The 12170-nt window shown below is 41.8% G+C and overlaps 1 protein-coding gene across 1 annotated transcript in view; it reads left to right on the top strand.

Annotated features, from left to right (window-relative positions):
• Nucleotides 1-12170, top strand: part of Adam32 (ADAM metallopeptidase domain 32) — a 65599-nt gene that overhangs the window by 1782 nt on the left and 51647 nt on the right. The window contains exon 2 of the mRNA XM_005362442.3: nucleotides 5637-5701. Coding sequence (XP_005362499.1) covers nucleotides 5637-5701 — 65 coding nt within the window. The remainder of the gene's footprint in view (nucleotides 1-5636; nucleotides 5702-12170) is intronic.

Here is a 12170-nt window from a genome sequence, read left to right as displayed (position 1 = left end):
GAGATTCACAGCAAAACTGAGCAGAAAATAGTGTTTGGATGTAGCGCCTGCTCTCTGTGCTCCCACAGAGGTCAGCATGTGGTCTTACAAGGATGCATTTGTGCGAGCCGATGATCCTTGCTTGCACTCGGGTTCTGTATGTTCTGTGGTTTGCACACGGATGCCCATCGCTGCAGGATCAGCTTCACTGACCCAGCAATCCTCCATGCTCCATGCTCCTCCTCCTCACTATATCCCTCAGCAACCACCTTTCTCTGTCTGCCTTCTCCAGGAGGCTGTATACTTGGAATCAGTCATACACGATGTAGCCTTGCAGACAGGTTTCTTTCCACCCAAAGCCTGTAATTTAGATTCCTTGATGTTTCTTTGTGGCTCGATAGCTTATTTCTTTGAAGTGTCAAAAAATACCCATTCCGTTGTCAGTATCAACCACAGTTTATCCATTTACCTACTGAAAAGACAGTTCAGGGGCTTCCCAGTTTTAACAGTGGAGAAGACAGCTGCTGTCTATACGCCTGTTAGGTTTTATGTGAATGTAAATTTCCTTTCCTTTGGCCGGTTACCTGGTGTCATTGCGATGCTAAGAGGATATAGTGGTGTCTCATTGTTCTAACTTTCAATTTCCTGTTGGCACATGCTGTCTTGACATTTGGCTTTGAGCCTCGCCTTTAAGAGCTGAGCCGTCTCTTCCAGCCCTGCTGTTGCTATCTTCTCATAGGCCCCCTCGCTCTTTCTTCTCTTTTGAGAGGGGTCCTTCCACGTCACTTGCCCATTTTTAAATTTGGGTTGTGTGCTACTATTACCTTTAAAAATTCTTTGTATGTTTTGGTTAATAATCTTTTATCAGGTGTGCTTTATTTTTAACCTTTTTTATATGTGTGTATGTCATGTGTATGTAGTGTGTGTGTGTGTGTACGTGTTACAGAGATCAGAGGACAACAACCTCAGATGTTAGTTCTCTTCTTGCACTTTACTTAAAGATTCTTGCTTTTCACTCTGAACAGGTGACTCTTGCACTCCTGTGGATTCTCTCTCTACATCCCCCCCATAAATAGAATTTAAACAAAAATAGAAAAATGATCAAAGTATGTTTCATGCATATGTAAAACATTATAATGAAATCCATTATTTTGTACAGTTAACTAACTAAAAACACAGAAAGCAGCATTGGTCCGAAGCTTTCCCAAGCCTCTCTCTTATGAGCTTCCTCTAGCACTGTGTGTGAATGCAGTTACACTGGACCATTTTGACTATTGCGGTCGTTGCTGCAACAGTGTCCAGAAACACCTTAAGGGAGGAAGAAATTACTTTTGCCCTCAGTTTTGAGTTTCAGTCCTGTAATTTTTGTAACCTTTCTAGTCAGACATTCTGGCTGAGTTTCTAAGTGTGTGGGTCGTTTGGAGACTTTTCCCTCCTTGCTTATTTTTGTGGCCACAATTGTTTGCATGTTCTTTCTATTCTTTCCATAGAACAGCTTTGTACTGTGGGTTCTCGTGTGTGCCCCAAGAATTGTGCAGTATCCGATGGCTTTCTCCCGTTGTATGTTCATGGAGATTTTCTTCCCAAGTGTTTTCATGAATTTGAAAGGAATGATGAAAACTGCCCTTATCTTTATGAGGTGTTTATACCACTATGTTTATGAGAGCCCATGAGAGGCAGATGTCCCCATCCTGTTCATATTTATAAACATATATATAAGGTTTCTCTCTGTGTGAGATTAAAGGAGAGTTCTTGCCTATATTCCTTAAATTGTCATAACCCATCTTTAGTGTGTATTATCATCTCTTCAAAACTTCTTGGGAGTAAACGCATGCTTTCCACTTTCCATATATCCTTCAATGGGACTTCCTTCATGTCAAAGAGCAGATTGTTGATAATGCAAACATCCCTAAACGCCCTTCATCTCTAAGGATTTTGCTGTATTGGTGGCTTCACTGGAGTTTTTGAAGTCAAGATAAATAAAGGCTTTCCCACAACCCCCGTGTTTATATGCCTTCTCTCTGCATCTCTGATGTTCATTGTGCCCTGGGTGTAACTTGATGGGTTAGTTGAGAGGATTGGCAGATGAAGGCTTTTTCCACATACACTGCATTTCCTTGTCTTTACCCCAGATGTCATCTTTTTCTTTCATTGGGATATGGAACCTTGTTGAAGGTTTCTTTTCATTGACTGTTCTCTTTGTTTTTACTAGGTCTCTCTACCACGTGACTTCTCAGATTTGCCCCTGATTTTTGGACTGATTTCAGTGTTATGAGCTTTGTACTTCTTTAGTTAGTGTTACCCCAAGGTATTTTATATTATTTGTGGTTACTGTGAAGGGTGATGTTTCTCTGATTTCTTTCTCAGCTTCTTTATCATTTGTATAAAGGAGGATTACTTTTTTTTTTTGAGTTGATCTTGTATCCTATCACATTACTGAAGGTATTTATCAGCTGTAGGAGTTCCCTGGTAGGGTTTTTGGGGTCACTTATATACACTATCATATCATCTGCAAATAGCAAAGGTTTGACTTATTCCTTCCCAATTTGAATCCCCTTGATCTCCTTTTGTTGTCTATTGCTCTAGCCAGAACTTTAAGAACTATGTCAAATTGATATGGAGAGAGTGCACAGCCTTGTCTTGTTCTTGATTTTAGTAGGGTCACTTTGAGTTTCTCTCCATTTAATTTGATGTTAGTTTCAGCTTGTTGTATATTGCCTTTATTATGTTTAGGTGTGTTCCTTGTATCCTTGATCTCTCCAAGACCTTTATAATGAAGGAGTGTTGGATTTTTGTCAAAAGCTGTTTCAGCATCTAATGAGATAATCATATGGTTTTTCTCTTTCAATTTATTTATATGGTGGATTACATGGACAGATTTTCGTATGTTGAACCATCCCTGCATCTCTGGGATGAAGCCGACTTGATCATGGTGGATGATTTTCTGATGTATTCTTGGATTCGGATTGCCAGTATTTTATTGAATATTTTTGCATCCATGTTCATGAGTAAGATTTGTCTGTTAATTTTTTTATTGGTTGATTCTTTGTGTGATTTTGGTATCAGGGTATCTGTAGCCTAATAAAAAGAGTTTAACAATGTTCCTTCTGTTTCTATTATGTGAACAGTTAAAGGAGTATAAATATTAGCTCTTCTTTGAAGTTCTGGTAGAATTCTGCACTGAAACCATCGAGCCCTGGGCTTTTTTTGGTTGGGAGGCTTTTGATGACTGCTTCCATTTCCTTTCAGGTTAAAATGTTTAAATTGTTCACCTGGTCTTGATTTAATTTTGGTATGTGGTACCTATCCAGAAAATTATCCATTTTTCTTTTACATTTTCCAAATTAGTGAAGAAAAAATTTTGTAGTATGACCTAATGATTCTCTGGATTTCCTTGGTATCTGTTACTAAGTCCCCCCTTTCATTTCTGATTTTGTTAATTTGAATGTTCTCTCTCTGCCTTTTGATTAGTTTGGATAAGGGTTTGTCAATCTTGTTGATATTTTCAAAGAACCAGCTCTTTGTTTCATTGATTCTTTATATTGTTTTCTTTGTTTCTATTTTATTGATTTCAGCCCTCAATTTGATTACTTCCTGTTGTCTACTCCTCCTGGGTGAGTCTGCTTCTTTTTGTTCTAGAGCTTTCAGGTGTGTTGTTAAGTCATTAGTGTGAGCTTTCTCCACTTTCTTTATGTAGGCATTTAGCACTATGAACTTTCCTCTTAGCACTGCTTAGGTTTAGGTACATTGTGCCTTCATTTTCATTGAATTTATTTATTTCAATAATTCTTTAATTTATTTTTTTATTTCTTCTTTGACCCAGGCATATGGACTGCTTTTGTTCTTTGTCTGATATGGACAGAATACAGGATGTGCAGGCCAGGTTGTCCTTAAGTGTTGGAAATGGCGAAGGCTGGAATAAATCAGGCAGACACAGGGTGCTGGGTTGTCAGGCAGGATGTGCGCTCTGACCTGAGCCTGGAGTCTGCAGGTAGGTCTGGAGACTGCGGGAGGAGTGTAGAGTGGAGGATCGGACAAGACTCGCTGGGCTAGATCATGATACAGGGTGTGCAGGATCTGACGAGCAGAGAAGTTGTTATATGGCACAAGGGACCCGTAGGTTGAGGGTTGGCAGAGCATATCTTGGATGAGCCTGGGCACTGGAGGACCGTGCTAACAGGAGTGGCCACATGAGGCCGGGCCACAGAATGTGGAATCCCGCCTTTATCTGGGTGATTGAGGAGGGTTTGTGGAGGAGAGGATTAGGTGTTTACCCTGGTGGAGAACATGCAAGATCTGGCTGGGCGGGGAGTGGTGTCATTTTAACTTCAGCTTTTCTGTACCCCTAAACTCACATGTTTGACCATTATCTACAGTAGATTTAAGGAAATGAGGATGCTTACATATTCTTCTTTCTACGCCACACTTCCTGGTGGTGCATGCTATTATATGTCCATTATCGCATAACTTAATATTGCATCCATCATGTCGCTGTGGCTTCCACAGTTGTGGTGTGGCCTTTACTCTCTATTTGAGTTAATTTAGTGTGTACTTCTAGACTTTGTAGTACAACGTAGATATAGTTATTGGGAGAAATTTGTCTTTTGTGACAGGTGCATGAGGATTCTTTTCTTGGGGAATTTATTTATAAATATCTGTCTTTCTTTGGTAGTTGAATGACAGTGTTATTCAGTATCAATTTCCTGGGCTTTCGATTCATTAATTTCAATGGAGTGTTGTAATACTGGATACCTGAGCCAGGTTGTGCTTCTCCCCTTATGCCCGACAAAGTTTGTTTCCCAGTGCTGTGATGGGAAAAGATGGACTGTGTCTTATGATTTCACGTCACAGTCCATCACAGTGGACGCTGTGGTAGGAACCCAGAGGCTGGAACTGAAGCAGAGGCCCTGGAGGAAAGCTGTGTACTGTTTGCTCTCATAGCTCATTCAGCTTGCTTATGATGCAACTCAGTACCAATTCCCCACAAGTGGCACTTCTCAAGGTGGGTTTGGCCCGCTGACATCAATTGTTAATCAAGAAAAGGGTCCACAGACTTTCCTATGGGTCCACCTTAAGGGCTCCTTTTCTCATTGGAACTTTCTCTTCCTGGATGACAGAGCTTGTGCAGAGTTGACAATACCCTAACCAGAGCAATGATGTGTGGTTCCTTTCTTCTTACACTCCTGCTTGATCCGTCATTTCAAAAGCTCAGCAATGTCATCAGACCATGGCTCCCCTTTGTTCATACCTATGTATTATTCCCAACAAGCTATGCACAGTCTATAGGTTTTTTTTTCCAACAAAGTTTTCTTGAATTATCTCTTTGATTGTTCTATTTTTTTTGTCTATATGTCTTGTCATGAACATGTTCTGAGTAAGTTGAATGCCTTCTTTTTGTCTTTCATGACCATTTTGTCTGTTTTCCAAATTAAATGTTTTTAGCATTTTACGTGTGATTCACTTCATGAGTTAGTCTATCAAGTTTGCACAGAGGCTAATTCCAGTTTCAGGGGCTGTGCTCATGAGGTTAGCACTAGAATTTTCGAAGTAGCACACACCGATGAGCCACTCACATTGGCTAAGTAAACCTTATGAAAGAAACTGAACACCTAGTCAAATTAAAGGCAAGGTTACTAACTATGTCTTTCTCTCTTCAGATTCTCAAAGTTCATTTCTACAAATCATATTTCCAGAGAAAATTGAAGATAGTACAAGCTCAGAAGTAAGAAGCATCAATTCACTACATAAATTGCTATATAGAATTTTATTTGTATAACATAGCTATGGAACACATAACTGTATGATAATATTATATATGTATCTAATATGACTACTGATAAAGGATACAAAGTTCTTATGGTAAAAGCAAACATAAAAATTAGAATGGTCTACTAAAAGTTTGTCAATTCGTCTTAGTATTTTTAGCAGTTCACATATACAAAATAACAGAGAAAAGTGTTTCATTTGATATTAAGGAGATATCTGGAGATCCAGGAGGAGAATAATATTCTCTAAAGTAGCTGATTTTGTTGATACCTTTTATTTTTTTTGTTGATACCTTTTAATAAAAACATCTTTATGCTTCATCTCTGTACCCATAGTCCTCAAGTAAGAGAATTTTTGTGCTAATGTTTTAGAAAGCAAAATAATTAATTTTATTCACTGATTTTTGAAGTTGGTATTTTGCTATGTTAAGTGTTTTAGGAGTTTTAAAAATTTAAAGGTACCTGCCTTAAAGGTAATAAATCTCTGAGTATCTGAGTGTGGGCATGTGTGTGTGTGTGTGTATGTATGCACGAACATGTGTGTGCTTGGAGTTGATTTCTGGCATGGTTCCTTGGGAGCTGTCCAGCTTTTGTGAGACAGGATGCCCCTCTGACCTGGAGCTGGCCAGTGAGCCCCAGGGAATCTGTCTTCACTTTCCCAGCACTGGGAATGTAAGCATGTGCCAAGCACAACTGTCTTTTTAAAAATGTGTGCTCTGGGGACCAAACTCAAGTCTTCATGCTTGCAAGGCAGGAGTCTTACTGGCTGAGGCATCTCTCCAGCAGGTGATCAATCCTTTAAAACCTTTTAATCATCATACAGTAGTTAGCATGTATTAATTAGCATAAATTGATTGTACAAGGCTATCCATTTCTGCTCGATGAGGGAGTCAGATGCCCTGGGGCTGGAGTTACAGAGGGTTGTGAATGATTTTTATGTATTACTTGTATTAAATGATGGGTTTGCTTGTGATATTTTCTTTCTTTCTTCCTTTCTTCCTTTCTTCCTTCCTTCCTTCCTTCCTTCCTTCCTTCCTTCCTTCCTTCCTTCCTTTCTTTCTTTCTTTCTTTCTTTTTTTGACTTTTGAGACAGGGTTTTTTCATAGCTTTTGGTTCCTGTCCTGGAACTAGCTCTTGTAGACCAGGCTGGCCTCAAACTCACAGCCTATCTCTGCCTCCCAAGTGCTGGGATTAAAGGCGCGCACTAGTGACATTTTCATGCTTGTAGCACTATGGTCGTACCCTCGTGCTCAGCCCACTGATCTCTCGCCCTTCCTAACCCTAGTAATTCCTCTTTTACTTGCCTTTCTGCCATCTAGGTTCTGTGTGCGAAAGAAACACGTGCTTCTTGTCTTTCTGCTTCCATCTCATTCAACCCAACACAATGGACTTCCTTCATCCATTTTTCTAGAAAAATATAATTCCATTCTTCTCGATGGCTGAGCAATACTGCTGTGTGTAGCACACTTTCTCAGCCCACTCCTCCACCGAAGGGCACTCGGGCCGACAGTCCGGTTTTGTTACTGCTAGCACTTTGATAAATGTGTGACTGCTGACTTGAATTCTTAGCAGTATAGCTGGCTGGACCATTTGGTAGTTTATCTTCTGAGGAGCATTCCTACCAGTTTCCTTAGTGGATGCGCTGTGCCAGTTTCCATCAAACTCACAGCGTACAGGGGCTGGCTCCTTTCCCACATTCTCACCAGCATTTACTGTGCACTTTTTTGGTGACTGTCGTTCTGCCTGGGGTGAGAGGGACTCTTCAATCTACAGTCTCTTTACCTCCTGTACACAAGTCCTAATATTGCACTTAATGCCACTCGTCAATCCTTGCTATTATTTCCTGAGCTGCTGGGGTCTCACTCAGAGAATCCTTGCTAATGCCTTTATCTTGAAGTGTTTTTCCCACACCAGTTTTAAGTTTCAAGTCTTACCTGAAGCTCTTTGGTGCGTTTTGGGAGAATTTTGAAAAGACCGAGACAGTTTCTCTTCTACATGTGGATGGACACAGATGCTGCTTTCCCCCCCAATGCACGTCTTGTTCCAAGGCCACCAGTGTTGAGAATCAGATGCCGTAGAGTCCTGGGTTTACTTCTGTGCACTCTGCGCTGTCCCACTGGTTGATGTGTTTGTGTTTGTGCCGTATCACTATGGCAACACAGTACACTTGGAGTTTGCTCTTCTATTTCCTGAAGCATGTCTCTGGAGGTTTAGTGGGGTTTATATTAACTGTAGAACATTTTCAGCAATATGGCCAGTTTAACAGTACTAATTTTGCCGGGTCAGAAACATGGTGGGTAGGGTGGGGGAGTGTGTCCTTTTTCCTTCTGCTGTCTTCATTTTCATCCTTCAATGTTTGGAAACTCATTAATAAGTTCTCTCACATCCTCCCTTAATTTATTTAATGATGCTTTTGGAATTTTGTGAGTGAAATTGCATTAGTGGTTTTGTTCTCAATGATTGCACCATTTTAATTTTTTTTAAAACTCTTTGGTACTTTTTTTACACTCAGTCCCCAAATAAATACACGGAAACTTATTAGCTTAGCTTGTTTCTAGCCAGCTTTTCTAACTTAAATTAGCCCATTTCTCTTCTTCTACATTTTGCATCTGGGATTTTTACCTTTTTAAAATCTGTATGTCTTTCTTCCCTTTTTACTCCATGGCTGGCTGTGTGACGGGGTGACTGGTCCCTGGCGTCCCCCCCTCCTTTTCTCACTCCTAGCTCCTCTCTCTGGAGTGCTATCTATTCTCTTTGCATGACAGCCCCGCCTATCCCTCTCCTGCCTAACTATTGGTAGTTCAGCCCTTTATTAGACCAATCAGGTGTTTTAGACAGGCAAAGTAACACAGCTTCACAGAGTTAAACAAATGCCACTTTATGGCTCTGCTGTAACTGTTCATCAGACTGGGGTACTTCCTGGTGGAGTCTTTGGGGTCCTTTCAGTGAAAGATCATGCCATCTACACATGGGGATAATTAACTTCTTCTTTTGTTTATAAACTTTTTTTCCTTTTCTCTTATTGTTCTGCATAAGATTTTAAGTACAATATTGAGTAAGAAAGGAGAGAATGGACAGGACCCTCTATCCTGTCTGTAGAGGAAACTCTTGTTTTTTTCCCCCTCAATCAGTATAACGCTGGCTGTTGCTTCGTTGTGTACAGTGCTCATTATGTTGCAATATGATCTTCCTATTCCTAGTTTCCTTAGGGATTTTGTTGTGCAGCGATGTTGAGTTCTGTCAAGGACTTTACTGCATCTATTGAAATAGTCACATGATTTGCTTTTCAAGATTTATCTTCTTTTATTTTTTTTTGTTTTTTGTTTTTTCGAGACAGGGTTTTAGAGCCTGCCCTGGAACTAGCTCTTATCTTCTTTTAAAATATGTATATATGTATGCATGCTGACTAATATCAACTTGACACAGGATAAAGTCAGCTGAGAGGAGGGAACCCCAATTGAGAAAAAGACCCCATAAGACCAGACTCTATGTAGGCCAGTCCATAGAGCATCTTCTTAGTGATTGTTGGTAGAGGGCATAGTCCAAGCTGGGTGGGGTCATCCCTGGGCTGGTAGTTCTGGTTCTATAAGAAACTAGGCAGAAAAAGCCATGGGAGCAAGCCAGTAAGCAGCATCCCTCCATGGCCTCTGCACCAGCTCCTGCCTCCAGGTTCCTGGCTCCCTTCAGTGATGGACTATGGTGTGAAGGTATAAACCAAATAAACCCTTCCTCCCCAAGTTGCTATTGGTCATGGTGTTTCATCACAGCAATAGTGACTCTAATTAATACAAAAATTGGTACCAGTATCATGGGGTTATTGCTGGGCCAAACTTGACTGTATTTTGGGGAGGATTGTGGAAGGATTTTGGAACTTTGGGCTAGGAAAGTCATTGAACATTCAAACCTTGGTGACCTGTTCTGTGGGAGCTTGGAAGATAGTGTTGAGAGAACAGCAGGTGATGGAGGCTGGTTTGTGAAGTTCCAGAAGGAAGTTTGAGAGTCCCTAAAAGACATTATCAGGGAGTTAGTTAGTTCTGGTTCTCGTTAGTTGGGGCTGAAGAAGTAGCTGTGTTCAGCAAGAGACCAGAACTACTAAAGTAAAACCCTCGCTTTGCTGGGACCCTCGATGCTGCTCAGCTGGAGCTGAGAAATTAGTGGCGATCCAGAAGAGACCAGCATTGTTACAGCTAGGTGTTGTGAGAGTCAGCACACAGAAGCTGTGCTCCGGAAGCAGCAAGGCTGCAGCTCCTCCCGGCAGCAGAACTTGGTGGTCTAAGAGTCTCCCAGGTGGTACTGGTTTTGAAAGTATGGAGTGGGGTCCTGGAGATCAGCTCAGGCGTGGCACTGGGTGCCAGGGACGGAGTTGCTGAAGAGAGTCCGGGAGAGGCTATTGGTGGAAGTGCAGCCTAGTCTCAGTAAGGGACCCCAGCGGTTTTGGGGATGCCAGTCTCATGGGATGACCACCCAGAATAGCAACAGTGCTGGAGTGGAGCCAGCCAGAGCTAGAAGACAGATTGTGTGTGCTGCGGAGGGTCGGGCCGGAGGAATGACCCAAGCCCCTTGCAGGAGCCCAGAAGATTGTGAGTTAATCCTGGACATTGGACACTGGGTTAGTTAACACTGTTGGAGTGTGGTTTTACTTTGTTCATGTTGTGAATGTTACCTGGCTCTTCCTTCTTGAGGTAGGAAAGTATTTAACATAATTTTGGGTTTTTTTGGGAGCCCGTAGTTGAGAAACTTTGAATTTTTAAAAGAGGTTTTGGATTTGAAGAGACTTTGGAGTTTTACAGAGACAGAACATTGAACGTGTTTGAGTTAAGGACTGCGGAACTTTAAAGTTTGCATTGTGCTCTATATTTGTGATGCTTGTTAATCTGAGATCTTGGGGGTGAACCAAAACAACACAACAACAAAGGAAAGGTTGTGCCTGAAAATGTTCTGTGTGTCAAGGTGAGAAGGGGTCAACTGTGCAGGCTCCTTTTATGTTCACGTCACACAATCTAGAGTCTTCTGAGGGGAGAGAATCCTAACTGAAAAGGCTTCCATTAGATCAAGCTGTTGGCAAGCCTGTAGAGCATTTTCTTAATTAATTATGGATTAATTACTGATGGGCTAGGAGGATACAGATCATTGTGGTGGTCCCTGGGCAGGTGGTCCTGGGTTCTATAAGAAAATGGGCTGAGCAAGCCAGGGGGAGCAAGCCAATAAGCAGCACCCCTTCATGGCATCTGCATCAGCTCCTGCCTCCAGGTTCCAGCCCTGCTTGAGTTCCTGTCCTGGCTTTCTGCAGTGAAGGACTACAATGTGGAGAGGCAAGCCAAATAAGCCCTTTCCTCCCGCAACTTGCTTCTGGTCATGGTGTTTCATCACAGCAATAGTTACCCTAACTAAAACCAATTGTATTTGTTTGTGGGTGTATGCACATATGTATGGGGGCTTGTGGAAGCCAGAGATGTTGGATTTCTATGGAGCTGATATTACAGGGAACTGTGAGTCTCTTGACGTGGGTGCTGGGAGCAGAACTCAAGTCCTCTGCAAGAGCAGTACATGCTTTGAACTCTTGAGCCATCTCTTCAGCCCTGGTCATTTTTTTTTTTTGGCCTGTGAATCTGCCTAAGTGCATACTATATTTATTGACTAATGTCTGTTGAACCACCTTTATATTCCTAGACTGAGACTAACCTGCTCGCGATATATGATCTTTTAAAATACGATGCTGGATTCTATTTCCAAGTATTTTATTGAGGATCTTTGCATTTATAGTCATCAACCAGATCGGTACATGGTTTTCTTTTCTAGCATATTCTTATCTGGTTTTGGTGTCAGGGTGATGTTGGCTTCTTGAATGAGGCTCAAAGCATTCCTCCCTTCTCTGTTGTATTGACTAGTTTGAGGAGGATGGTCGCTCCTTTTGGAGTGTCTGGTGGAGTTCAGCAGTGCCAGCGTCTAGTTTTGGTTTCATTGTTCATACACCAGCATGGCCTCCACTGGCATCACAGACCACGGTGGTCCTTCGAGGAGGTTCAATTCAGAAAGCGAACTGCTCCTTGACTCCTCCACTCAAGCCTCCACTGTTGCCCAGATCTGGGGCGATCCCGTGGCAGTGTCTACTACTAGGGAGGCTGTGTCTGTGTCTACTTAAGTTCCAAGCTGCTGCATGCCACCCTGCTGACCCTACTGGATGACACTATATTCCACTGTTGACGCCTGCCCTCTCTTACACCTGCTGCCACTGTCATGTCTCCAGTCCCACCTCTCTTCACAGCACATGGGCTACTCCGTTTTTCTCTTTCCCGCCTCTCCACCTCATATTTGTTCATTGTACTGGTGCCTGGCTGTCTTTTGCTGTGCCTTTTGTTAAGTGTTTTAACAAAATATTCACATAAATTATTAGGTTAAATAACAAGATCTTTCTGATTTTTTCTT

The sequence above is a fragment of the Microtus ochrogaster genome, linkage group LG7_11 (assembly GCF_000317375.1).
Source record: "Microtus ochrogaster isolate Prairie Vole_2 linkage group LG7_11, MicOch1.0, whole genome shotgun sequence".
In the NCBI taxonomy this organism is placed as follows: domain Eukaryota; kingdom Metazoa; phylum Chordata; class Mammalia; order Rodentia; family Cricetidae; genus Microtus; species Microtus ochrogaster.
The sequence above is the reverse complement of the archived record's forward strand: the minus strand, read 5'-3'. Positions and strand labels throughout refer to the sequence as shown.